We start from the raw sequence: 25938 nt of genomic DNA on the forward strand, positions 1-25938 counted from the left end.
GTTTTGGGTAAGGGAAGCAGAGATCAATGAAATGCTCTGATGATTCTATATTCAAGGCTACAGCAATAAACAATATGCTGTTGACGGCAGAAAGAAATGGGGTACTGTAAAATAAAATACATTTTATGTTACACTTTGATGAATGCCTTTGCAATACAATGAACTATATACAGGTAATAAATAAACACTATATATGAACAGTTTGTTAGGATTTAATGTTCTGCCCTTTGTAATAAGGTAGATTAAAATGGTGATTTTAAGAGAGGGAGCTGATTTAAGGCAAGTTATAAGGATAAAAGTTCAGCTTGTAAACAAATATCCTTCATATTACTTGTATTTATGATTATTTTGTGCCAAAACGTAACATTCTCCGGCACGATAGGTGGCGATGTGTTACATCAACGCTGCTTGAACCTTAATATACGGTTGTGAACACAAAGAAGAAGAAAACGAGTAATCTCATTGGCTATTCTTTGGAGATGCTAGTTTCTGATTGGTTGCTCTCTCAGGAAGAGCCCGCCTATCTGACATGTATTTGGTGAAGAACACAAACAGTAAATGTGTTTCTTTGGAACTCCATGTGGGGATTTTGTCCCGCGGAAGAACATAACGGCCAAAAAAAAACCCGGCAGTAAATATATACAGATTCAGGCTGAATAACGCTAGCTCTTTGTTGATTTTTTAACGAATCTAGTTTTTCGATATTGTCGATAACTACCATGTAATGTAGTTTCCTAGAGTCACATGGACTGACAAAGGTTTTACATCGAGTCTTCTTTGTTTTTTGGAAATATGAGTGGGACGATAACTGTGCCTAAAGAATCTGGTGGGTATAATTAAATACATCTCTTCATCTCCTCCATCTCCTCACATAACTAGAATTGCATTGCACAAAGTACTAAAGAAGCAGCAGACATTTCCTTTGCACGATGCCCTACTTGTTAATCACAGTGTTATTATTTTTAAAGATGATTTCAAATATTTATTTTGAGTCAAAGAAGGTAAACATTACGTGTGTATTGTTGTCAATGCTCCTTCCCTTTTATATTGAATAATTATAATATTATATTGATGTACAGTCCCATATAGGAAACAGATATAATGGATAATATTGCATTTTTAGATTGGAACAATATTCGAAATAAGCATATTCAGAAAAGAGATAAGCTAATGAATCTAATTAATTTAATTAAAAGGAAGACACAAAAAACACATTTCCCTTTTTCTTTCACATTATTCTTACTTATCTTAATAATTCTAATGACCTTTTTTTTTGGGTGCCTGTGCTACAGCTACAGAGTGGACCACGGAAAACCTCAGCAGCTTCTCACTGAAATGAAAACTAACATCCCAAGTAAAGACAAAAAGAGCACATATATAAAAGGACTGAAACATGTGGACTGGAAAGAAGTGGCTTTCAATCCTTTCACTCCTGAAGCATGCAAAAAGAAATGGGGAGAAATTTTGCAGAAGGTAAGTCGCAGTTTAATCCTAAAGATTCAGTTGACAAAACAGTGTCATCACTCAAGCATATCATACAATGCACTTCAGCAGATAGTCGCCCAGCTGACTCTCAAATCTTAAAAGGATAGTTCCAATTATTGGAAGTGGGGTTGTATATGTATATCGTGCATGTATGAAGACTTCATAGGTACTTTTAAAAAATGAGTGTACACAACTTTATATTAATATACATTTTTGAATTTATAAAAACTGTGGGCAAAAAGCAAAGAAATTAGGTTATACCATGATGAATAAAGTACGGTAAACTTGCGTAATTTAAATGGTAAAAAAGCACACACTACATACAATAGTTATGTGCAACACAATTAAAAAAAACAATGCCGTCTGTGCATATCCACATATCAACAAGCAGTACACAAAATGGATGTATATATATATCAAACTAAATGTGTGCGTATAAAAAGTGCATAAAAAAGACAGGTAGTGAGAACACCGTATCTGTTTCAATTGTATTTTCATGGAGGTCGTATGGAGTTTGTCATCCGCACAACTGACAATTTAGTGTTTCAAAATATCAAACTAAAACAAATACACTCGTATGAATGTTTTCAGTTGTATCTTTGTTTTCTTGTGCAGTTGCAGAAGATTCGGACTCTCTCAGAGCTCATAGTTGAAGCTGAAGACATCTTTTCCAATCCTTTGCAGAACACAAAGGTAAACACTTTACAATCCACCTGTAGAGAGCTTCATGTTGTAACAGAACTTCTCTGTGCAGTGTTATTTCTGAAATACCATATCATTGTGTTGTCATAAGAAGAGGTCATTGTACTACTACAAATTTCCTCCAAAATATTCTTGTCTATTCTTGAAACAATCCACAATCATTAGTGTTGAAAGGTTTATCTCTTGTGATGATTATACGTGCACATTAAAAGTCCAATAACCCTTCGTGTTTTCTTCTGTGAGTTAACAGTGTCATTTTTTTTTCTCCTGCAGAATCACCCAGAGCACCCGAAGAGACCCTCTCCTCCTAATGCCACCTTTTGTGAGGAAAACTGGGCCAGGTGTTGTACTAAGCACCCAAATATGAAGCAATCAAAGATAATGAGGCGTCTATCCAAGAAGTACCAGGCGCTCCCAGAGAAAGAGAAGGTACAGGCAACATCAACAACATCTCCTTACATTCAGTGTTGCCTGTGGCCTCACTTTTAATGATGAATTTCTGACATTTTCCAGGCTCAATACGTGGAGAAATTTAATCTCGAAACAGTGGAATACCAGAAAAAGATGAAGGAGTTCAGGTAATCATTAGCACACTTACTAAATATATGTATAGCATTTAGTGTAGGCTGCCTGCTTAAACACAGTGTCAAATTAATTCTTTATATTTCAGAAAACAATATATAACGAGTCCCAATAAGAAGAGGAAAAAGCTCTCTGACGACAGCACAGATGTAAGTGATGACACCTAATTCACAAACTTTAGTGTACTAACTGAGTATTAATTTAATCATATAATAACTGTTTCTATGACAGTAGTTATTATGAAGGTCACATATAACACTGCTGCAAAGGTTCTTATGCTTAATGAATTATCTTCAAATTAATTGAATCCAGCAAGTGCAGGGTAAAGAGCAGACTGAAGATGTAGAGTGCCTGCCTCCAAAACCTCCAACGTAAGCCACACACACACACACACACACACACACAAACACAACCTCCCTGTTATTATATTCAAAGAAGCTCAGTGGAGAACCAACAAATGTATTTAACTTTGCAATATCTCTTATCTTTTGCTAATATAAATAAGATAACATGACCAACAAGCAGCATATTCACTGTGACATGTTTGTATGTGTTTTTAGCAATGGCTATAATATATTCTGCAAAGAGCAACGTATGTTCATGATGGGTTTACCAACAAATGCCTACACCACTGTGTGGGCCCAACGATGGCGAGACTTGACTGACACAGAGAGGGAGCAATACAAGTTGCGCTGCAAAGAGGTAGGGAGGATCACAGACAAGAGCGTTACAAAAGATTAGCATCTTGCTTTAAAATCAATTGAATGTGAAATATGACTTTTCTTTCAGATGAAGAGGGAGTACACAGTTAAGCTGAATGAATATCTACAGGTGAGTCCTTTTCAAGACTAGAGTTGGGCTCCTGCTGTCAGACTTTGTGTGACAATGGTGTTTCTGTTGCTCAGACTGTTGACAAGGAGGAGCAGCAGAAGTTCCTGAAAGAGAAGGGCCTCAAAAGACCTAAAGAGCAAAAGGTGAGAAATTATTTTTTGGTTCATGAACAGTTCTTGTGGTTAGAACAAAGGCTGAGTACCTGTAGACAATGCTATTTCTTCTGTTTAATTAAAGGAATAAAAGGCGTTTTAACATTTGATTAACTCATTTATGTTAAAATGTGTCATTTATGAGCAGCCTGTTGTAAGAAAAGTTGCAAAAAAGATTCCTGGCGAGCCAAGAAAACCTTTTCAGTAAGCATGACCGTCATACATTTGTTCTTCATAAGATTCCAATAAATATTAAAAATTCTACAACTTGCAATATCTACCTGCAGGAAAACTCAATACAGCTTTTTCCTTACTCACAGGGCTGGTAATACAATATTCTACAAAAAGCAGATGTTACTTCTCAAGGACGCAGTACCAAACTCAAGGTTGCGACTCACCAAGATCAACCAAATGTGGTTAGAACTCTCTGTCGAAGAGAAGAATCGCTACAAAAAGGAAGCAACTGAAAAATTGATAAAGTACTCAAAAGAGCTGCAGCAGTGGTTTAAGGTATGAAGGATCATGTTCTGATTGTTTAAATTATAGGCCATTTTTTAAACGTCTTTTTGGAAGAACGTCCTTTCAAATCTGTGCTATTTTACATTCTTTAGACATTGTCAAGAACACAGAAGGAGGCTTATCAGAACCGTAACCCCAGCGTAAGAACCTACCATATTCAAGTACTCATTGCTTTCTTTCCACACTATTCCTAAATGTGTCTTTACGATTGTTAACATGATTATTTTTTAGAAATTGAAATACCTCAATGTCCATTACATTGAAGATCCAGGTGCCTACAGACCATCAGTAAGTGTTAAGTGTTGAAACAAAAGATGTGAGGTTATAATTTCTTCATACTGCTAAAATGCAAAGCTCTCTGACTATACAGGCTGTCTTTTAGTTTAAATTAAATGTACTTTATCTGAAATGTGTCTTAAATTGACCAGATGTATGATTAAGAAAGTCTATATCTTAGGTTTACTGGGATATTTATGTTCAGAATAATTAGTAATTGAGATATTTATATTATTTGATGAAATACATAGTATTAAAACAATTATATCTGCATTTTTGTTCAAAACAGAGCTCTATATTCAGCTCACATTTATAATTATGTCACACAGGATTCGGAAGATGAAATGCTTGAAAACAGCAGCTGCAAGAAAATGTCTGAGTTTGAAGAGGTTCGTACACATTAAAAAACATATTATTTGATCTTTTGTTTTGAATTTAGCAAATCTAGATGTTTAATAAATATGTACTGTGATTCTATAGGATGAAGAGGAGGAGGAAGATGGCAAAATCATCGCATTTGATATATATTAGATGGTGATGGGATGGACAACGGCGTTTGGGAAATTCAGAGCTGAATTCTTGATTAAGTGACTGACTTTAATGCCACATTGTACTGTATTGTGAACTGCTTCATTACCTTATTTTGGGCACCTTTTTGTTAAACAGTTTGCTTTAGGATCAATGTAATTTAATCCTGTGTTGTGTTCACATGATGCTATCCCCAAATTACAAATATGAGTCCAAATGAAAATGTGTTTTTATAGTTCTGTTCACAGCACAAACATATTAGGAGAAAAGGGGTGTTTATTACTGTGCCCTAGCAAATTCATTTGACCCTTACCACAACTTGGATATAGAATTTATAAACCAAGATTATAGATTTTATTTTTACTCTAGTAGTAGTTTTATTGTCAGGACTCACATTGACTTGTTTTATATTTGATGTTTCAAAAGAATGCGATTTGTTATAAAAAGAAAACTATTTTTTTGTCAAGCCGTGTTTTTTCATTTGGTTTGTGAACCCCAGAAAGATGAAATGTTGAATAAATGTGATGTGTGAATTTTTTCGATTATCCTTTGTTATGTTCAAGTCAAAATGCACAAACCAGTGCAAAAAACAAGTGGTTTATATTTACTACAACAAAGTCGAACATAAGGCTTATTTAACCCCTAAATTGTAGGGGGGGTAGACGCAGTCACATGTCGGGCTGGATGATAAAGACACATAGGGGTTGACTGAGAGAAGACCCGGCACTGCTGCAAAGGAAGCCCTCGGTGGAACTCGTGTAGCGATCGATTGCTACTGTCTGATCTCTTTGGTATAAAGATGGATGCCTGCCGAAAATAGGTAATAACACAATTGCCAAATTTGCGTTGCTGGGATTTCCGTTTTTCCTCGTAAGTAGTATATATGTTGGGATACAAGCGTCGTTTTGGTCTCATGTTGGAGTTGAGAGGGGAACAGCCGCAGTGCAGCAGCGGTGTTGTGTTCGGGGACAAGCCTCGCTGTGGTCAAATGTAATTCTTCAACAGCAAAACCCATTCAACCACTTACAAATGTGTTATTGTTTCTAAATGCTCAGCTGGGTTTGATACAGTTTATATGTTTAGTTGGTATATGTAGCTGTCGTTGACCTGGAGGATACAGCGTCTTGTAACCTCTTGGCATGTTTCAATGCATCCAGCCTATTCATAGCCACGCTCTTTGTTTTCCTCGGCAAGACTTTGGCTAAGCTACCTTCATTAGACAGCAATGCTCGCACCGGCAGTCTTTGCAGTTTGAGCTAAGTCACGTTTGTGTGTTTATTGCGATGTTGCAACACCAAGTTATTTTCTGTTTTCTGTTAATCACAGGTTATAAACGTGGGAAGTGAGTCCCTGGTATTGTTCAACGTGCAGTTGTAAGTATCACATTCAAGGCATCAGATGTTGACCATGCGCTCATTGACATTCATTAGGTAATGCCACTGTGTTGCTAACTGTGAGTTTCCCTCCTGCTGCAGCCCTGTTCTGGCCAATGCTTGCTGCGCTACAGCATGACCACAGCAGTGTCGGTTCATCTGGTAGTTCTGGCAAATGAAAATGGAGGAGGTTTCAATGTCCAGCCTGGACAACAGCAAGCTGGAGGTACAGTACAGCAGAGCCGATGTGTGATGGTGGTTTAATCAGCCTTGGAAATAAACATTACATTTGCAAACACACAGGAAACAGACAGTCTGACTTGTGCCTCTCTTTCTCCCGGCCCTTCCTGCCAGGGCCTAGCACAGGACATCCTGTCTGACCTGGTGGAGGATGCCTGCCTGGGTCTTTGCTTCGAGGTCCACCGGGCTGTCAAGCAGGGCTATTTCTTCCTGGATGACACGGACCAAGAAAGCATGAGGGACTTTGGTGAGCACAAAGTCTACTATGGTGAAATAAAGGTGACATAAATAATGGTTGTGAACAACAGAGGAACTGTATAGCTTTTTCTTCGTGGACTTGTGTTACATATTTGATTCAACTCTGACTTCAACACCAATGACTCATGAGTTTACTCAGACCTGAACCCTATGAATTGAAAAGCCTAATAATTAAAAAGGGTAACGCAAATCAAGTTGTTTCCCTTCATGAATCAAGTGAGGTTACCACTTTCCACCTTACATCAATTTGAAATCAATGATTTAGCCACACTTGAATAACACAACATAAAAAAGAAAAAGACCACAGACAATAACAATGCTTTCAGACAATAACATCCCTCATGTCATCTCTCATTCCAGAAATTGTGGACCAGCCGGGATTGGATGTGTTCGGCCAGGTGTACAACCAGTGGAAAAACAAAGAGTGTGTGTGTCCCAACTGCAGCCGAAGCATTGCTGCCTCCCGCTTTGCCCCACATCTGGAGAAATGCCTGGGGATGGGACGCAACAGCAGCCGCATAGCCAACCGCAGGTATGAGAGAGAAAAACAGGTAACCAGAGTTAAAACCAAAATAAAATCAAAGCAAAATGTACAAATGTGTCCTGTAAGCCAAATAAAATCAGCCTTAATACTAAGTGAAAATTATAATAAGCAGGGTATTTAATAGTGCATATGTAACATACTCGAGGTACCAATGTTTTGATCTATGTGTGCTGGATATGCCACACCACCTTTGTGTATATTTCATTAAGTAGAAGGATAGAAAACATTAAAGTTGATTTCAGGTCATAATGTATTTTTCTTCTAGTCTAACTGTTACTTCCAGCGAGTAATGCTGAGTCTTTTTTACGGTCATATCTAATTCTCCCCTCTTTTACAGAATAGTCACCGGTAACAACACCAACAACAAGTCAGAGAGCGACCAAGAGGACAATGATGATGTTAATGATAACGACTGGTCTTACGGGGCAGAAAAGAAAGGTGATGTACTGCTGCTATATTAACCTCTTTTTGAAAATATTTTATATTTGATTGCCAATTAAATCCTCACTAAACTAATAACATATAATGTGTTTCTTTTACAGCCAAGAAAAGGAAATCTGATAAGGTACTTTTATTTTCCTATGACAATAACTCTAACACTCTTGTGGAGCATTACACTGTTTTACTATCCCCATCCTTAACGATTTTATAAAAAACACATGGAGAATATAATTATTACAAAGTATTGTTTTCTGATTATTCATTTTTAACTGAAAATTTGATATTGCTTATTATTCCACCTCAGAATCCAAACTCACCAAGAAGATCAAAATCATTCAAGCATAAGAGCAGTAAGTGAAAATGAATCCCTTAAACTTCTTCTTGATGTCTTTTGCTTGTACCATGTGTACTTTTGTAACCAAATACTCATTACAGTTCAATTTGTCGGCTAGTTATTTTTAACATATTAATATATTGTATAGGAATTCTGTTTCGTGCTGCATTGTGGTTTCATTATCTGATGTTAGATTAAAGAAGTTAAACCAATTTGTGTCCAAAAAAAAATCATCCTTAGATGATTGCTTAGTACTTGCCTCTCAGAATAGTTTTGAATATCTGTCTCTTGGCTATACTTCTATCTCACATTAATCAGATATATAAGGGAATCAACCCTTGTGTCAAGTTGCTTGGATATCTAATCTACGGAAGATAATAAGAATAAGCCAAACCAAAGGCAAGCTATCAAAAGTAAGTGTGTATGTCAGTAGTATCAGTAGTGTAGGTGTGGATAAGTGAGCATAATGTAGAAGTTGCAAAAGACGATGCGAATCAAATGACAAAAACAAGTAGCGACTCTCAGGAAGGTCTGCCAGAAAAGAGAACAGGCGATACACTGGATCGGGCCTTTAACCCCCTGGAGCGCAGCATGCAGTTACTCGCAATCAATGATACCTTCCAAGACAAACAAGGAGGATCATTAAAGGTTCACACACTACATACAGGGAAGAGGAGTAAAGCAGGGGTCGTCACAGAATGATTACGACCATTGAATTTGACGCATTTTTGTTGGGTGCAAGAACCCAAGAAATATAGCAAAAACATGCTCCTGGTGATGCACAAGGGTTAAATCACTGTAATCTGTATCTGGTATGAGTGAATTAATGACATCCAGCCTGTTTATTCCCATAGGCATGATGGGTCCTAGACGTCGCATGGACAACCAGGAGAGCCCGCGCATGCTGATGAAAGACGAGGCATTCCCTCAATAACACACTCAGTCACAAACACACATTCTCTTACCATAGTGTGTGCACATACACACATAAACGCACATACGGGAAGACCAGTAACACTTCAACTTTGGTTCTTTATGTTGTGAATCAATGGACGTCCATGTTATAGATGACACTCATGGCGTTTGCTGCTCTGCACAAGCAGTCCAGACCTCTCACTGTATACTTGACAGATTTTTTTGTTTTTCACAAATCATTGTACCAACACTCATTTTCTTTTCTTTTCTTTTGTTTCAGTTTCTTTTGTTTAAGAAGTTGTAGCTGGAGTCCAAAATATTGAACTTAACCATATACGGTTTCACTGAAGAGAGGTAGATTCTGATGTAATTCATGCAGCGGCCAAGCAGAGGCAGCTGTGTGAAGAGTGATCGTGTGCACATACAGTATGTTGTTTTTTTGTTTTTGTATACAGAAATGATTAGGCATTAGGTGTACTTCTATTTGCTCAACTTTTTAAATCTCATTCTTTGAAAAAATAATGTCAAAGACAATCATTTCTAATGGTTTGTCTTTTAATTTCACTTGCTCATATTTCTTCAGTTGAATCATGATACAGTGTTTGAGAGAGAAGCAACTCTCAGTTTGCCATTCACCTGTGGAATCTAGAAAATGTTCAGTAAATCAACCAATTGTACAAGCAGGTATTTGCTACAGACAGCAAGTTTGTTTTGTTTCATTTTGTGGATAGGTTGGCTTGTTTTCTAGCATTCAAAAATGTGTTTGTATCACGTGTTTACATTGTAAAGGGTTACATATATCTTTGGTGTGATGTGATAGTGTAAATATTCCAATAGTTGAATTGCTGCTATCATGGCTCAGTTTGTTTCATCTGTCTATCATAATAAATGATTTGTTACCTGTCGTTTTGTCTCAAGTTAACTTTTAACTTTTGGCAGGCACTAAATGGGGTTTAACAGTAACCCTGTTTAAGTACTTACAATGAAAACCAAAATGACCAACAGGGAATGCTGTTGCTCAATGGATTAGGTCTAGAGATGTTAGGTTGATTATTTTAGTGGACCTATCATTAAAAAAAAGCATCAAATGTTGCTTTTAAAATATTTTTTCCTAGTGATGTCTGGTTGTAACAGTCAATTTAAGGAAATTGAGACGTAGTACAAAGTTTACGCAGTGGGAAAAGTAGTAAATAGTATTACATTGAGTTCTCAGAATGATGCCTTCAAGTGATCTTTCTAAACTCCGAAATATAAAGTCTGATTCATTGGGAATCATTAATGAAGGCTAATTGTTGGCTTCAACGCAAACGGATCAAATCATGCATTTACGGTGATACAGATGGTATTATATAACTTCTTTTTAAGAAGTTTGATGAAACAACAACCCACCCTTCAACCGCTTTATGTGATGTAACCAGCGACTAAAGAGGTCTATTTTTTTTTCAAAATCTTAGAAAAGCATTAACTAAGGCAGTTCGTGCATTTATTATTCATTGTATAGCCAATGTCCTTTAGCCCTACTTTGATTATTTTACCTTTGGTACTTTGGAATGCAGTGATTTTACTTAACATTTACTTGAGTATTCCTATACTCTGGTACTTGTACTTTTACTAAGTAAACATCTGAATACTCTGGTGTTTAACCTCACATTGAATGAGCTGCTTGTTTGCCATGTTCAGTCATAAGAACAAGAGGAGGAGGTGACAATTTACCCAACAGCCTCCACTTGCAGAAAACAAGCCGTTGCAGGCAGAAGCAGATCCCGGAAGTAGAAACGGTTAGAAACGAGCTAACGTTAGCTAGCTTTTTGTTGACAGTTTGCTGGCTGTCAAACCACAGCTTGACCTCATTTAAAGAAACTGCAGTCAGCTAACACGCTACGTCCCGACTTGTCCCAGCGACTTGTATTAAGTCTCTTGCTTGTCTTGTTTATTGACCGAAGTTTGGTTAACGTTTTTCGTCACTTAAAACCACTTGTGGATCCTAAAGATGGCATCAAGAGGAGGAGGAGGATTCACTCCGATGGGTCTGAATGTGAACCCCATGAATGTGGGGCATGCTGCGGGCATGAGGATGCCAGGTATGCCCCAACCACCGGGGGGATACTCCCGGAGCATGAACAACGTTCCCCAGTACCCACAGGTTCGTTTTCTGATTGTATTATTACTTATTAAAAGGAGGCAAACTTGATAACTTACTGAGGTAAAGTTAAGTGGAATGGAAGTTAACTTATATTTGGCTTCTTAAAGTTCATGTTGCAATGCCTGCTTGTTGTACACACTCCTACATTTGGATTAAAAAAACAATTATTAACTCTGTGACTGTCCCAAAACATATGTTTAAGTTATAATAACCCTAAATCACTTAATTCTTAAATATCAAGGTGTGGACACACACTACTTCCGCATTGTAAAAAGCAAAGTAATAACTTACTGCCACAAATAAACTGAGCGTAACGTATTTAAAATAGTGTTTTTTGTCATTGATTATTATCTACCCAAAAGTATTAAAACATTTTAAAATAATAAGCATTACAGTTTTAGTGCATTTGTGAAAGAGGGAATCACGTGGCCTCCTGACAGTTAGCGTGAAAACAAAAGTAATTTTATCATCTCCATCTGTCAGAGCTGAGCCTGCACATGGTATCCCAGTTTTACCGCCATCTGCATGTGGTATTTAATTTAAATAATACGCATTATTACAAGTGTCTCATGTTTGTTAGTTGAAGCCATATGGGATCCGATATTTGTTTGTCTGTTAAAGGGTGTGTCCAAACACAGTGGGCGGCAGCTTTGAGATAAAGCGTTTTCACCCAATGTTGATTATTAAATTCAATGTGGTTTAGAACTTCACAAAGAAAAAATAACTATTGGAACATCAATTGAAAAACAATAAAGCAAATAAACATACAACGGCAGTTTAAAAAAAAACCCATCTGAATGCTGTTGTTCATTCACACAGGATTTTCTTTTTCACTGCCTGATTTTTTAAAAATTGAGTTAATAACTAGTACTACACATTGTACACTGTGCTGTAGTGTAGTGCATAGTTATACTACATCTAGCTACACTTCCAAAATCTTTTCAGCTTTAATTGTGAAATAAAAAGTATTGAAAGCATAAACCTACTCTTTGTAAACCAGAACTGCAGGAAGAAAATATAAGTTAATAATCTACACACATGCTTATTTTAATCCCCACACTTGTATTTAAAAGCAAAGTAATGATTCATAGAATAGTCTGGAGAAATAAACCTGTTTTAATACTAAATTGTCATGAATCAGAATTCATAGATTCAGCTTTCCTTCTATCTTTAGCGCCAAGGGATGCCATCTAACAGAGTTGGGGGCCCCATGGGATCTATGGGGGGTCAGCTGCCTGGCCCTTCTTATGGCAGTGGGAACATGTCCATGCGGCAAGGCATGGGGCCTCCAGGCATGGACGCTTCGAGAAAACGCTTTCTTCATATGCATCAACAACAGCAGCAGCAAGAGGCGCTGGGAGGCCTTAGACGAGGGTAAACTGTGCAGAAGTGAGAGTGTTTGTGTGATGGCAGGAGGAGAATAATGCCAAGGATGATTGATGAGGACAGCCAGGGGCCAAATCAGGGATTGGCCTTTGGCTGTCAATACATTCAATTTAATGTGAAAAAGCATCAAATCCTCAGATGGAGAAGCAATAATTTTACTTCTTAATGTTCTTAAATGATCAGTTATTAAGATTGTTCCCAATCAACTAAAAAATGGCACACCACATTTCCTACGGATTGTATTTCTTTTTAAGGTTCTTAAAAGTCATGTCGAATAAAACATTATTACATCCATTGGGAAAAATAATTAAAGTCAGAGTTCATGATAAATTAAAAACTATGTCTTTTAATTATAAAACCATACTTTCAAACGTAACACTATAGAAGCCACTTAGTCATAAAGACTCAGCCGCTGATGTTTCCTGTCATGGCTCATTAAGAAAATAACAACACCACTATTCATTCAGGGTGTGTTCTTCTCTGTTTGTGAAGTTACTGTGCCGCTAACACAGCTCAGATAGCACAGAAAATATTTTTGAGTTGAAACTGCTCATTGATGCCACGCTGATAAACGATCCATGATGAGAGGAGGTATTTACATCCACAATGAACCTCTTGTCTGCGAAGATCTTGATCTCATAACAAAATTCTCAGTATACGGGGATTGGTGTGCCAGAAGCAACAATCTAAACTCTCATCAAAGAGCCTGGGAATTACATTTTGTCCTAATGAAGAGAACTGTGTAATTTAATTAAAGAAAAACAACACTGCTTTTATGAAGTCTGTGGCGATGATGAGGAGTCAGAGTCCTTGGTGCTCATTCAGAGGGGGAGCCAATGAAGAGAGAGCCTTTTGTTATTGCACTGTGAAGCTTTCACAAATAATTGGTAATCCAATAAAGTGAACGAGGTCTTTCTGTTAATCTTATGTATGTCAGTGTGTGATCAATTCCTTGTAAATTGGTTAATGAAAGTCATGCTTTAAAAAGATCAAATGCTAAGTGAAGATCCAGAATTGGCTACATCGTACAGTACAGTGGGGCAAAAAAGTATTTAGTCAGCCACCAATTGTGCAAGTTCTCCCATTTAAAAAGATGAGAGAGGCCTGTAATTTTTATCATAGGTATACCTCAACTATGAGAGACAGAATGAGAAAAAAAAATCCAGAAAATCACATTGTCTGATTTTTAAAGAATTTATTTCAAATTATTGTGGAAAATAAATATTTGGTCAATAACAAAAGTTCATCTCAATACTTTGTTTTATACCCTTTGTTGGCAATGACAGAGGTCAAACGTTTTCTGTAAGTCTTCACAAGGTTTTCACACACTGTTGCTGGTATTTTGGCCCATTCCTCCATGCAGATCTCCTCTAAAGCAGTGATGTTTTGGGGCTGTCGCTGGGCAACACGGACTTTCAACTCCCTCCAAAGATTTTCTATGGGGTTGAGATCTGGAGACTGGCTAGGCCACTCCAGGACCTTGAAATGCTTCTTACGAAGCCACTCCTTCGTTGCCCTGGCGGTGTGTTTGGGATCATTGTCATGCTGAAAGACCCAGCCACGCTTCATCTTCAGTGCCCTTGCTGATGGAAGGAGGTTTTCACACAAAATCTCACGATACATGGCCCCATTCATTCTTTCCTTTACACGGATCAGTCGTCCTGGTCCCTTTGCAGAAAAACAGCCCCAAAGCATGATGTTTCCACCCCCATGCTTCACAGTAGGTATGGTGTTCTTTGGATGCAACTCTGCATTCTTTCTCCTCCAAACACGACGAGTTGAGTTTTTACCAAAAAGTTCTATTTTGGTTTCTTCTGACCATATGACATTCTCCCAATCCTCTTCTGGATCATCCAAATGCCCTCTGGCAAACTTCAGACGGGCCTGGACATGTACTGGCTTAAGCAGGGGGACACGTCTGGAACTGCAGGATTTAAGTCCCTGGCGGCGTAGTGTGTTACTGATGGTAGCCTCTGTTACTTTGGTCCCAGCTCTCTGCAGGTCATTCACTAGGTCCCCCCGTGTGGTTCTGGGATTTTTGCTCACCGTTCTTGTGATCATTTTGACCCCACGGGGTGAGATCTTGCGTGGAGCCCCAGATCGAGGGAGATTAGCAGTGGTCTTGTATGTCTTCCATTTTCTAATAATTGCTCCCACAGTTGATTTCTTCACACCAAGCTGCTTACCTATTGCAGATTCAGTTTTCCCAGCCTGATGCAGGTCTACAATTTTGTCTCTGGTCTCCTTTGACAGCTCTTTGGTCTTGGCCATAGTGGAGTTTGGAGTATGACTGTTTGAGGTTGTGGACAGGTGTCTTTTATACTGATAACGAGTTCAAAAAGGTGCCATTAATACAGGTAACGAGTGGAGGACAGAGGAGCCTCTTAAAGAAGAAGTTACAGGCCTGTGAGAGCCAGAAATCTTGCTTGTTTGTAGGTGACCAAATACTTATTTTACCGAGGAATTTACCAATTAATTCTTTAAAAATCCTACAATGTGATTTCCTGGATTTTTTTTTCTCATTCTGTCTCTCATAGTTGAGGTATACCTATGATAAAAATTACAGGCCTCTCTCATCTTTTTAAATGGGAGAACTTGCACAATTGGTGGCTGACTAAATACTTTTTTGCCCCACTGTATGTCCTTGTTTGATTGGGTAATATGTTTAGCCTTTATAATTTCGAGTGCTTAAAGAAAGCATATGGTTGATTTGGTGATTCATTCATGAACATAATAGTACTCTGGAATCCTCTTAATTACATCTCTCATTATGTTAAATAACTTCATTAATAATTATTACTTTACTTTAATCGCTTAATGGACAATCCACTTTAAAGTTCTACTTGGAAATAGTTCCCCTGGTTTTTAATTTAGTTTTCATATTTGTTATTCATTTATAATTTTTCTTCTTCTTGTACATCTATTTCTACTGGTACTTTTTCTTCTACTAGCTACTTCTTCTTCTTATGAATATTATTATTATCGTAATTTGTTATGATGATTTGATGCTGAATCTCAAGGGGTTATTCCTAATTAACACAAAACATCTTATTCATTTCAATTTTGTTTCGACCTTTAGGCCAAAAAGACGAAAGATGGCAGACAAGGTTCTCCCACAGAGGGTAAGAAGGTTTTGACCCTCTGAATCGTACTAGATGGATTCAGTTTAATCACAGTCGGCTGTATTCCCTTGATATTAACGCTGTCGGCTCTTCAGATCAGAGACCTGGTCCCAGAGTCCCAGGCCTACATGGATCTCTTGGCCTTTGAGAGGAAACTGGACCAGACCATCGCCCGAAAGCGTATGGAGATCCAGGAAGCCATCAAGAAGCCCATTATGGTACCTTGTCACTAGACTGAATTGTCAAAAACTTTACAAAATGAAGGGGATATTTTATAAGGTATTCAGGCTCTAGTAAGTGTTGCTTATTCAGAAATGTAGCGTTAAAAAGAAAGAAAGCTCGACTTCGTAAGCATAATATCCTGTGAGTCCCTCTTCTCAGGAAAGTTGTTAATCTGAATCAGTTGTGGAAATATAACATAGAGAGGGAAAAACAGAATACGACAAATGACTGTTGGAGAAAATGTAGCATATAAATCGTATGACAAAGCAAAAAATTGTAACGTCTTGATTAACTAATCCATGACTTCCTGTTTTGTTGAAGGTCTGCCTTTAACGATTACAACGTGTTGAATTTATCATGGTTCATTTATGTTTGAACAACAGTTTTTATTTGAGTTTCTGATTCATCTGCTTGTTCATCTCTATGACACAGCAAAAACGCAAGCTGAGGATCTACATTTCTAACACGTACACCCCCAGCAAGCCGGAGGGCGAGGAGGCAGAGAAAGTGTCCTCCTGGGAACTGAGAGTGGAGGGAAAACTTCTAGAGGAAGTACGTGAGAAACTCTCTTCATTTGAATCTCCTCGCTCTGTGTCGCCATCGTCCAACTGTGTTCCGAGTCCTAAGTATTTCATTCTGTGTTAGTCTGTTTCTGAAATGTCTCCCAGCTCTGGTTGGCCTGTGTCCTTGGCTCAGACCATGCAACCAGATGTGTGTTTACAGCTCTCCCCACTCCACTCCACAACACACACACACACTCACACACACACACACACACACACACACACACACACACACACACACACACACACACACACACACACACACACACACACACACACACACACACACAATCTCATGTTCCCCTTTTGAAACAAGGAATTGAAACCACTGGCCGTTACATACCATGAGTTGACAAGCCTCCCCTCCCTCCATCAATTCCAGCACATTGTGTCATCTGGGGCCACATGAAGGAGGCTTTTGTTTTTTCAGTTAATTTTTCTCCACTGGCTCATTTGGTTTGGGCATGCGTAGGAGTAGTACATGGAGTAACAGAAAAGGGATACGAGGGAAGGAGTTGTGCAAACAGCACTTTGGAGAGGCCTGGGGAAAAACAGCTTTTTATAGTTGTCCACAGCTTTGTGCTTCAACACCCCCAATGTGGTCAGAGCTAAACAATGCAGCTGCACACAGCACAATAAGAAGACATAGACAGATAACAATCATGCTGCCCTATCTTTTCACACCATATGCACTTTTTGTTTTCTAGACTGGCAAGCAGAAGCGGAAGTTCTCATCTTTCTTCAAAAGCCTGGTGATTGAGCTTGATAAGGAGCTCTATGGACCTGACAATCACCTGGTAGAGGTATGGCATCATTTAACAGGCATTTCATGCAACCATCTCACAAACTCCAAGGGACGCAAACACCAAAATCTTCGGAGAATATTATTGGTTCACTACCCCTACCACAATGTTTTTAGCCTGGTCACAAAGTGTAGCTGGAATCATTCAATATTTTGATGAATTCCTTTTATAAGAGTTGTTGATTCTGGAAAAATTAAATCCCATTATGTCTATGCCGTGTTTGAAGTATTATAATAACTTAATAAAGTTTAAGCTTTTTAAAGTTTAAAATGTTTTACTTAATCCTTCAGTGGCACAGAATGCCCACCACTCAGGAAACGGATGGCTTCCAGGTCAAAAGGCCTGGCGATGTGAATGTGAAATGCACCCTGCTGCTCATGCTCGACCACCAGGTACCACTTACTTGCTAAATTACAACATGTTTGAATGGTATGACTTGCCACCTTTTCTTAAACTGCCAATTTCTCTGCTTCATTCTCCTTTTTTTTCAGCCCCCTCAGTACAAACTGGACCCGCGGTTGGCTCGTCTGCTCGGTGTTCACACACAGACGCGGGCCAGCATTATGCAGGCTCTTTGGCTCTACATCAAGAACAACAAGCTGCAGGACTGTCATGAGAAGGAGTTCATCAACTGCAACCGCTACTTCAGACAGGTAATGGAAACATCTCGAGATGTGCCAACCATCACAATGCTAGCTCAACTTTTCTAAGTGTTGCTTTGATATGCTTTCACATTGGGTGAGTAATGTTTTGTTAAATGTGCAGAACTCCACAGATGTTGAAGGTATTCTCCACATCAAACTAGAATTTCATACAGAGAATTACCATGATTCATGCCAGATGTAGGATTTGTAACATGATTTGTAATTTGATGGCATGATTTATTCATTTAAAATATAGATTTATGCATACAATGACCTTATTGGTTTCCTCATTCAGCTATTTATACGGTCAAAATAACTTGTAGATTTATTTGGTACGAAAAAACTAAATATCTCAAATCCCTCATACTACATTTGATGACGTATATATGACTATTTTAATGCTTGAAGATTACAAAACTTTACCTTCAGCCTGTAAAATATATGATGTTTTCTAACCAAATGCTGTGCAGATCTTCGGCTGTCCCCGCATGAGGTTCTCTGAGATTCCCATGAAACTGGCGGGCCTGCTGCAGCACCCTGACCCCATCATTATCAATCACATGATAAGGTATGAGTGTGTGGATCATTCTTCTTCTTTCTGTGTTTGTTCATGTGTGAGTGTGAAATCACCAGTGTTTTAAGGATCTCATTAATTATACAGAATCTTCCAAAGTCTTTGAAGAAGTTTTGGCTCACGATCTTTTTAAACTAGCATGCTTTTAAATGACCTGTTGTTGTTTTTAAAGCCTCATGGTTTAAGCCATAAATGCCATTTTGCTGTGCTTATACAAGTTTGCACCAACATCAGTCTTGACTGCAGTTCATAATTGTCTCCTTATGTCTCTATTCCCATGACATAGTTCTTCTGCCTTGGAGGTGCTATTATCTTCATTAAGGAGGGACAGCCTGTGTTTCCTGAGCTTTGTTGTTAACCATACTGTACAAGCTCATGCTGACCTAAGATAGGTTTTATTGTTTTGGGACAGCATATTCTATTGACCTAGATGACAGTTTGAGTTAGACGTAGTGTCCGCTGTTATTTAGTCTGTCGCTTGAAGAATGTTGTTTACCCATTTGGAACTAGTTAAAACCTCTTCTTACAGATAGGGATCTTCAGAATTGGTCGGACAACCGCTCTGTCAACTCGTAGATGCAGCAAATGTCTTGTCAATTCTCCGGCCGTTAACTTCATAATAAACCTTCAGTGCTTGCCATCAAAGTTCCAGCTGTCCACGCTCTCAGTTTCGTCTCCATTGCTTCAGAAGTTTCCATCACACTGTGTATGCCTCTCTGTTGTGCAGTGTGGACCCCACGGATCAGAAGAAGACAGCATGCTATGACATTGATGTGGAGGTGGATGACCCACTGAAGGGCCAAATGAACAGTTTCCTGTCCTCTACAACCAACCAACAGGAAATTGCTGCGCTGGAGGTGAAGGTAAGGCCTGCCAGTGAACCACAAAGGGCATGCATCTCCCAGTTATTTAGGAGAATTGTAAAAAAAGTTTGCATTTTTAGGTTTAAATATTTTGTGTTTACTGATGTATTGCCCTGTTTGCTGCAGATTCATGAAACGATTGAGTACATCAACCAGCTGAAGACTGAGAGGGACTTCATGCTGAGCTTCAGCAATAAACCTCAGGACTTCATCCAAGACTGGCTCAAGTCTCAGTGCAGAGATCTGAAGGTGAACATATGGTCCCTACACTGATTACTGTATGTGTTTATTAACAGGAGGAGTTTCATTACACATAGCACTTCTAATTGCATTGCAGTCATTTGCAGATTAGTTTTCTCAAATTAGCGACTTAAATGCCTCGACTGCCTAAGTAAACTGTAATTCAACCTTATTTTTTTGTTTTCAGAAGTACTTTATTTATCCTAAACTGGGAAATGTTTGAAATTTCATGAAATTGCAGTACCTCATGTACAATGTTCTCTTTTTTTTGTCAGTTGATGACTGATGTGACAGGAAACCCAGAGGAGGAGAGGAGGACTGAGTTCTACGAGGGGCCCTGGGTACCAGAGGCTGTGGGAAGATACATCTACTCCAAGGTAAGGACTGACACAGCATTATATAGTGCTTCACGGTGGACACTGGATGGTTTATTCCTAGTTATTTACTTTACACTTACACTATTCTTCTTTTGTTTCAGGTGCAGCAGAGAAGACAAGACTTGGAGCAGGTGTTGGGAATCCGTCTCACCTAAAGACATATAACAGAGATGTCATGGCCGGCTTCAGTTAATTCATAAAATATATACTTGACTTAATCAAAATTGGAATTTGCTTGGAAATAAATAAGCTACTGTTGCAGCTTAAATGTTCAAAAAGCCATCCTCAATGACATGGTATATGGGAAACATATAGGATAGTATTTTTAAATCAACAAAGTATACTGGACCAAAATAATTAACATTTCCTTACTTCTGTGTTTACTTTTTCTGTCATTTTGAACCTGTTCAAATAATCGTGCCTTTGTTTTGCAACATGTTTTGTTTATGGTACAATATGCTTCAAATGCTTTAAGCATTGGTGCTGTGTCGGTGTTTTTCACCCTCACATTGTGAGCTATTTTAGAAAGGTTGTCTGTTTACCATTTTAAAAGCCATAACCTTAAATGAGGAACAATGCAAAATATATGCATACTGAAAACAATGTACACCAGAAATATATGTACATATTTCAAAAGTGTGTTTTGAAAACATTGGTTAATTCCCTTCAGAAAAACGTAGGACTTCTTACGTTGTTTCATGACTTGGATGGGAACTTTGAATGCCAACAATAATAATTTTAAGAGCTGTTTTTTGTTATACCGATGGATATGCAATTTGAAATAAAACATTTATTTGCCTTCTAAAATAGGCAGACTTTTCAGGTAAGCTCTACTATGAGAAACTGTTAAGCTTATTTGAGTCCTCTCTGTCCAGCTGTTATTCATGAGCTCTCTTTGTATACTTTTTCGATGTTTACATGCTGTTCTGGTTTATTATTGGGGTTGTTGGGGTTATTGTTTAATGCCAGGAAAAGGAACTGTTGCCTTCTCTTTGGATTGAAGTGTTTCTTCTGGAAGATCCAAAAGGTTGACTGGTAAAATAGGAATGCAATTGTACTGTGCCAACTAAACAATGCATCAGATTGTTGAATATAGTTTGTAGTTTCTGAAAGTATCTTTTCATTGAAATGCAATTTTGTTAAGGTTTTGTATGAGGGTCTCTTTAAACATTCCATATTGCAGTATCTCTGTGCCATAAGTTGCTTTTTGAAAAATGCACTTCAAATTTGAGACATTGTGTACACATTTTTGTTTGTACTGCTTCTTTTGTAAAATGTTTGCATGTTTTGTATCCATCAAAAGCCTTTATCATTTATACATTTTTGATATTTTTCACAATAAATATTCCTACCAATGTTTTGTGTTACAGTATTTATGTCCATTGGGTTATTCTAAATATTATTAATGGTATCGTCTTATATTCATATCTTTTACTGTGCAGCCTCAACTATATAATCAAAGTAAAGCTGGGCTCAGGACACGAGTGTGCATGTCAGGGCTGGTCTGAGGGCTCAGGTTACTCTGAAGAAGTTTCAACAGGTAAGGCTGGTCTTACCTGTCTTTTAGCGCTTAAATGGATTTCCCTCTCCTCAAATAACGGCCAACCCAAAAACATCCTGCACTCTTTGCAGAGCTGCGTCTCAGCTTGTAAAGTTGAAAAGGGAATTCAGCAAAGAAATGAGCAACGGTTTACATTGAATTACATTTGTCAAAATTAACCTTTGAACTCTTAAAAAATAAGATAATGTTGTAAGGCATTAGATTGTTGTTGTTTTTTGGACAGATTGTACTTTTGACAAATTCATGTTAACATTGCAAAATGCATACATTCCAAAACGCCGGAAGACAATTGACAGAAGGTGATTAAGAGCAGATCAAAAGAAAGAATATTTAAGGTTATGTGTAATTGTGTATTTCCAAACACACACAATCGTATGGCAAGTGAAAGGCTGTAGGTGGCGATGTGCGCATTTATTTAAAATAAAATCCACGAAGAAGAAGCCTTCCGGAAATACACTTCTCCTCAAGCGGAAGCAGAAAATTCCAAGATGGAGGTGGACGGACCTGATCATGTAGGTGTATTTTTTCTGCCGTTTTGTTGGTTTTATTGTTAATAAATGACTATGGGAACGTTATAATTATGTTTCGAGTCGAATAGTTTACCCTACACCGGCTGTAAAAAGGAAAGGCTGTGCGACTCTGCTGTAAATAGTGACATATCAGTTCTTTGGGAACAATAAATGTGTGTAGTATTCTGCCGGTTTGCTGTCTCATTGTAGCTAACTGTGCTAAAGTGCTAGCTGACGCTCACTGTCAGTTGACGTATAGCTAGCTTGAGTTTGTCTGAATGACTTGCAATAACGGCCTTCTTTGTTATAAACTATCAAATTGAACCGATGTTACATTCAATTTAAGTTAAATAATACTTTTAAGGATCGCAAATTGTCGGCTATACTACCTCATCTAAACACTATGCCGAGGCTAGTTAGCTAATGTTAGCTGCTAGCCTAACTTGATGTTGGTCAGCAGAACAAACTACCGTTATAGACAGGCAGGTAACAGTAACTTAAAGCTCACATTATGAATGTATTTAATTTACAAACTATAACTAAATGTTTTTGATATAGTATAATCTTTTTTTTTAATCAACTAAACACAACCAGACAAGTTTAAAGTGCTCACTGATGTTTATTACATTTGCGTGGTTAGAAAACAACTAGCATCTTTTCGAAAACATTTAGCTTATTCTACTAATTGAGAAATAATTGACCATCCTATAACGACTTGAAAGCAATTGGTAATTGTTCCAATTTCGTTACGTTATCTGGGTCTAGCTTCTAAAATTACAGCGTTTGTTAATATAGTTAATTGGACATCTTTAAGTCTTCTGCTGTTCTTATACAAACATCGATGACTTCTTATTTTACTTTTTGCAGACATAACGATTAACAGAAAATACTATATTGAACAGATAAGTTTGATGGTTTTTATTTTGACAGATGGAGATGGGGGAGAGCAAAGGTGGCTCAGGGCTCCGGCAGTACTACTTGTCCAAGATAGAAGAGTTACAGGTAAGAAAACACGATATCGGCAAATGTTTAGTCCTTCATGTGACTTGGATTGCTCAGCTTTAATTTCTAACCACTGCTTTTTTTCTACAGTTGACAGTAAATGACAAGAGCCAGAATCTCAGACGTCTGCAGGCGCAGAGAAATGAGCTCAATGCCAAAGGTACACTGTTCTTTATCACTGTTTAAAAATAATATTATTTATTTTAATCACATGAAATCATGTAAACCTTACAAATTGGTGACATTTTATTTTTCCATCTTCCAGTGCGTCTTCTTCGTGAGGAACTGCAGTTATTACAGGAGCAGGGCTCCTATGTGGGGGAGGTGGTGAGGGTCATGGACAAAAAGAAAGTGCTGGTCAAGGTATGCTGTGTAATTGTGCTTTGTACCACACCTTATTTTGAGTACTAGTTGACAGCTTAAAGTAAAATGTCCCTTCATTATTTTCAGGTACACCCAGAAGGAAAATTTGTCGTGGATGTGGACAAGAACATTGACATCAATGATGTAAGTTTTTTTAATTTGCTTTCCAATCAATGGTCGGTATTTGAATAGTTCACCCATTGTTGTCCTTCTGTTTTGCAATACAAACATGATGGCCTTTCACTTGTAGTTTTGATAGCATAAAACTAAATAGTAAATATTTCAAGCCATATTTTCATAGGAAGTCATATCACAAACATGAAACCTGCAGTGTTCAATCTTTCCTCTGTCGTTCCTCCACCAGGTGACTGCTAATTGCCGCGTGGCTCTGCGAAATGACAGCTACACCCTGCACAAGATCCTGCCCAACAAGGTGGACCCTCTGGTGTCCCTCATGATGGTGGAGAAGGTGCCGGACTCACTTATGAAATGATTGGTGGCCTGGATAAGCAGATCAAGGAGATCAAAGAAGTGATTGAGCTGCCTGTCAAGCACCCGGAGCTGTTTGAGGCTTTGGGCATCGCACAGCCTAAGGTGAGTGACTTATTCAGTGTTTCTGTACTGATTCTTAAAGGGGACTTTCCTCTTTAAGAATCATTTCAGCTGTAGTCATATTTTATCTTCATCTGGCAGTGTACAAATAGTCCTGATTTCGTATTTGCTTTGAATGTGTGCAGGGAGTGCTGCTGTACGGCCCCCCAGGTACAGGGAAGACCCTGCTAGCCCGAGCTGTGGCCCACCACACTGACTGCACCTTCATCAGGGTGTCCGGCTCTGAGCTGGTCCAGAAGTTCATTGGAGAGGGTAAGCTTCTTTTTATTTTTCTATTGACGACAATTTCAAGGCTTAAGCCCTCCCATTTTATTTTGTTGTAAAACTCTGTGGTTTTATAACCTTAACGTCTCCCTCTCTTGTGCCAGGTGCCCGCATGGTGCGTGAGCTCTTCGTCATGGCCAGAGAACATGCTCCCTCCATCATCTTCATGGACGAGATAGACTCCATCGGATCGTCTCGTCTGGAGGGCGGCTCAGGTGGTGACAGTGAGGTTCAGAGGACGATGCTGGAGCTGCTCAATCAGCTGGATGGCTTCGAGGCAACCAAAAACATCAAGGTAACACACATAGCTATTTAAATAATTCCTTTTATTTTTTTATTTCATGAATGTGAGCAGTGTATTTATAAGCAGATAACAGGATTTTTATCTACCAACAACTATAAATCCTATGAGTACTTTTCCTTTTGAACTAGCATCCATTTATGGCAGTTTAATGGCAAGACCTCAAAGTTAAGGACAACTAAATCAATTAACACCTAGAATAGCTTATATCCGTTTAAATCTACATTAAAGTTTATATCCTGATTTTATAAAATTCTTTCACATACTAGATTAACTCAAATATTTATATCAATTTCTTTTCGCTCTCTCTCAGGTCATCATGGCCACCAACCGTATCGACATCCTGGACTCTGCTCTGCTCAGGCCAGGCAGGATCGACAGGAAGATTGAGTTCCCCCCTCCAAATGAAGAGGTAGGCACTTTCACAATACTGTTAATACACCGATGTCCTCATGCTTTAGGTTTCCTTTTGTTTTCAACATCTCTTTATTCTGCATCAATAGGCCCGATTGGACATCCTGAAGATCCACTCCAGGAAGATGAACTTGACACGTGGCATTAATCTGAGGAAGATCGCAGAGCTGATGCCTGGAGCCTCTGGTGCTGAGGTTAAGGTGAGAGTAAACCCACTTGATGGTAGCAGCTTGTCCATCAAATGAAGACCTTTTTATTAAATGATCTTGTCTTTTATTTTTTAGGGTGTGTGCACAGAGGCCGGGATGTACGCTCTGAGAGAGAGGAGAGTTCACGTCAACCAGGAGGACTTTGAGATGGCTGTGGCAAAGGTTTGTGTAACATTTTTTTGAGAGCTTTCATACCCCTTGACTCACCACTGGCCCTGTAGCTACTTACTTTCAGTGACCACGTCAATGTCACAAATTAAATTCCTGGTAACAGGCAGCCGTCAACACAGGAGTAATAACGTTGTTTTTTTTACTGGTGTTATTCTTGATTGAGCGTGTCATGTCATTCCTTCTACCATATTTCTGCTTAACCCAAAAGCTGTTAATATACTACTAATACTGATCCCGCCTCTCTTCTTCAGGTGATGCAGAAAGACAGCGAGAAGAACATGTCCATCAAGAAGCTGTGGAAGTGAAAGGCCTTGTGTATTCATGCACACAATGCAAACACATATGTATATTTTCCTTTTGTTTATGGTTTGGTTTATAATTGTCATTCTAGAGTAAATGGTTTCCCCAAATACCA

At 38.4% G+C, this 25938-nt stretch overlaps 4 protein-coding genes across 10 annotated transcripts; all 4 read left to right on the forward strand.

Moving 5' to 3' along the window:
* Window positions 1-527: 527 nt before the first annotated feature.
* LOC134870899 (nucleolar transcription factor 1-like) lies at window positions 528-5612 on the forward strand. 4 transcript variants are annotated; one of them, XM_063893409.1, is made up of 16 exons: window positions 528-826; window positions 1299-1473; window positions 2101-2178; window positions 2461-2616; window positions 2701-2765; window positions 2858-2918; window positions 3082-3140; window positions 3330-3471; window positions 3559-3600; window positions 3675-3743; window positions 3901-3956; window positions 4073-4262; window positions 4364-4411; window positions 4503-4559; window positions 4877-4936; window positions 5028-5612. In XM_063893409.1, exons 2-16 carry the CDS (start codon window positions 1336-1338, stop codon window positions 5076-5078), a joined length of 1272 nt encoding a protein of 423 aa, XP_063749479.1. In that variant the 5' UTR covers window positions 528-826; window positions 1299-1335; the 3' UTR covers window positions 5079-5612. The 4 variants fall into 4 exon arrangements, with proteins under 4 accessions (XP_063749479.1, XP_063749478.1, XP_063749480.1 ...); XM_063893408.1 differs by having other exon boundaries at window positions 529-826; window positions 1293-1473; XM_063893410.1 differs by lacking the exon at window positions 4503-4559 and having other exon boundaries at window positions 529-826; window positions 1293-1473; window positions 4364-4432.
* Window positions 5613-5747: 135 nt separating this feature from the next.
* atxn7l3b (ataxin 7 like 3b) lies at window positions 5748-10085 on the forward strand. Of its 4 annotated transcripts, none has more exons than XM_063893416.1 (9): window positions 5748-5895; window positions 6402-6448; window positions 6551-6674; window positions 6803-6935; window positions 7307-7478; window positions 7828-7928; window positions 8033-8055; window positions 8236-8281; window positions 9103-10085. In XM_063893416.1, exons 3-9 carry the CDS (start codon window positions 6624-6626, stop codon window positions 9117-9119), a joined length of 543 nt encoding a protein of 180 aa, XP_063749486.1. In that variant the 5' UTR covers window positions 5748-5895; window positions 6402-6448; window positions 6551-6623; the 3' UTR covers window positions 9120-10085. The 4 variants fall into 4 exon arrangements, with proteins under 4 accessions (XP_063749486.1, XP_063749483.1, XP_063749484.1 ...); XM_063893413.1 differs by having other exon boundaries at window positions 9120-10085; XM_063893414.1 differs by having other exon boundaries at window positions 5883-5945; window positions 9120-10085.
* An 841-nt stretch (window positions 10086-10926) lies between these two features.
* smarcd2 (SWI/SNF related, matrix associated, actin dependent regulator of chromatin, subfamily d, member 2) lies at window positions 10927-21474 on the forward strand. Its single transcript, XM_063894145.1, has 13 exons — window positions 10927-11323; window positions 12498-12697; window positions 15789-15831; window positions 15927-16049; window positions 16486-16605; window positions 17324-17419; window positions 17710-17811; window positions 17911-18072; window positions 18534-18631; window positions 19365-19500; window positions 19627-19749; window positions 20016-20117; window positions 20219-21474. The coding sequence occupies exons 1-13, from the start codon at window positions 11171-11173 to the stop codon at window positions 20270-20272; spliced, it is 1512 nt and encodes a 503-aa protein (XP_063750215.1). The 5' UTR covers window positions 10927-11170; the 3' UTR covers window positions 20273-21474.
* A 555-nt stretch (window positions 21475-22029) lies between these two features.
* Window positions 22030-25935, forward strand: psmc5 (proteasome 26S subunit, ATPase 5). The gene is given in 13 exon segments (XM_063894146.1): window positions 22030-22190; window positions 23118-23189; window positions 23280-23349; window positions 23455-23552; window positions 23640-23696; window positions 23917-24028; window positions 24031-24146; window positions 24290-24416; window positions 24533-24723; window positions 25043-25141; window positions 25233-25343; window positions 25428-25514; window positions 25775-25935. Coding segments are annotated over 13 exon segments (1218 nt in total). The 5' UTR covers window positions 22030-22166; the 3' UTR covers window positions 25829-25935.
* The last annotated feature ends 3 nt before the right edge of the window (window positions 25936-25938 follow it).

This window comes from Eleginops maclovinus, chromosome 10, assembly GCF_036324505.1.
Source record: "Eleginops maclovinus isolate JMC-PN-2008 ecotype Puerto Natales chromosome 10, JC_Emac_rtc_rv5, whole genome shotgun sequence".
NCBI lineage: Eukaryota > Metazoa > Chordata > Actinopteri > Perciformes > Eleginopidae > Eleginops > Eleginops maclovinus.

Coding starts and splice junctions, on each gene's coding strand:
- LOC134870899 (XM_063893409.1), top strand. CDS start 1,336: ATGAAAACTAACATCCCAAGTAAAGACAAAAAGAGCACATATATAAAA. Junction 3,957..4,072: donor GAGCCAAGAAAACCTTTTCA/GTAAGCATGACC, acceptor CCTTACTCACAG/GGCTGGTAATACAATATTCT. Junction 4,560..4,876: donor CAGGTGCCTACAGACCATCA/GTAAGTGTTAAG, acceptor TATGTCACACAG/GATTCGGAAGATGAAATGCT.
- atxn7l3b (XM_063893413.1), top strand. CDS start 6,624: ATGAAAATGGAGGAGGTTTCAATGTCCAGCCTGGACAACAGCAAGCTG. Junction 6,936..7,306: donor AGAAAGCATGAGGGACTTTG/GTGAGCACAAAG, acceptor CTCTCATTCCAG/AAATTGTGGACCAGCCGGGA. Junction 8,282..9,119: donor ATCATTCAAGCATAAGAGCA/GTAAGTGAAAAT, acceptor TTATTCCCATAG/GCATGATGGGTCCTAGACGT.
- smarcd2 (XM_063894145.1), top strand. CDS start 11,171: ATGGCATCAAGAGGAGGAGGAGGATTCACTCCGATGGGTCTGAATGTG. Junction 16,050..16,485: donor CCATCAAGAAGCCCATTATG/GTACCTTGTCAC, acceptor TCTATGACACAG/CAAAAACGCAAGCTGAGGAT. Junction 18,073..18,533: donor GCAACCGCTACTTCAGACAG/GTAATGGAAACA, acceptor AATGCTGTGCAG/ATCTTCGGCTGTCCCCGCAT.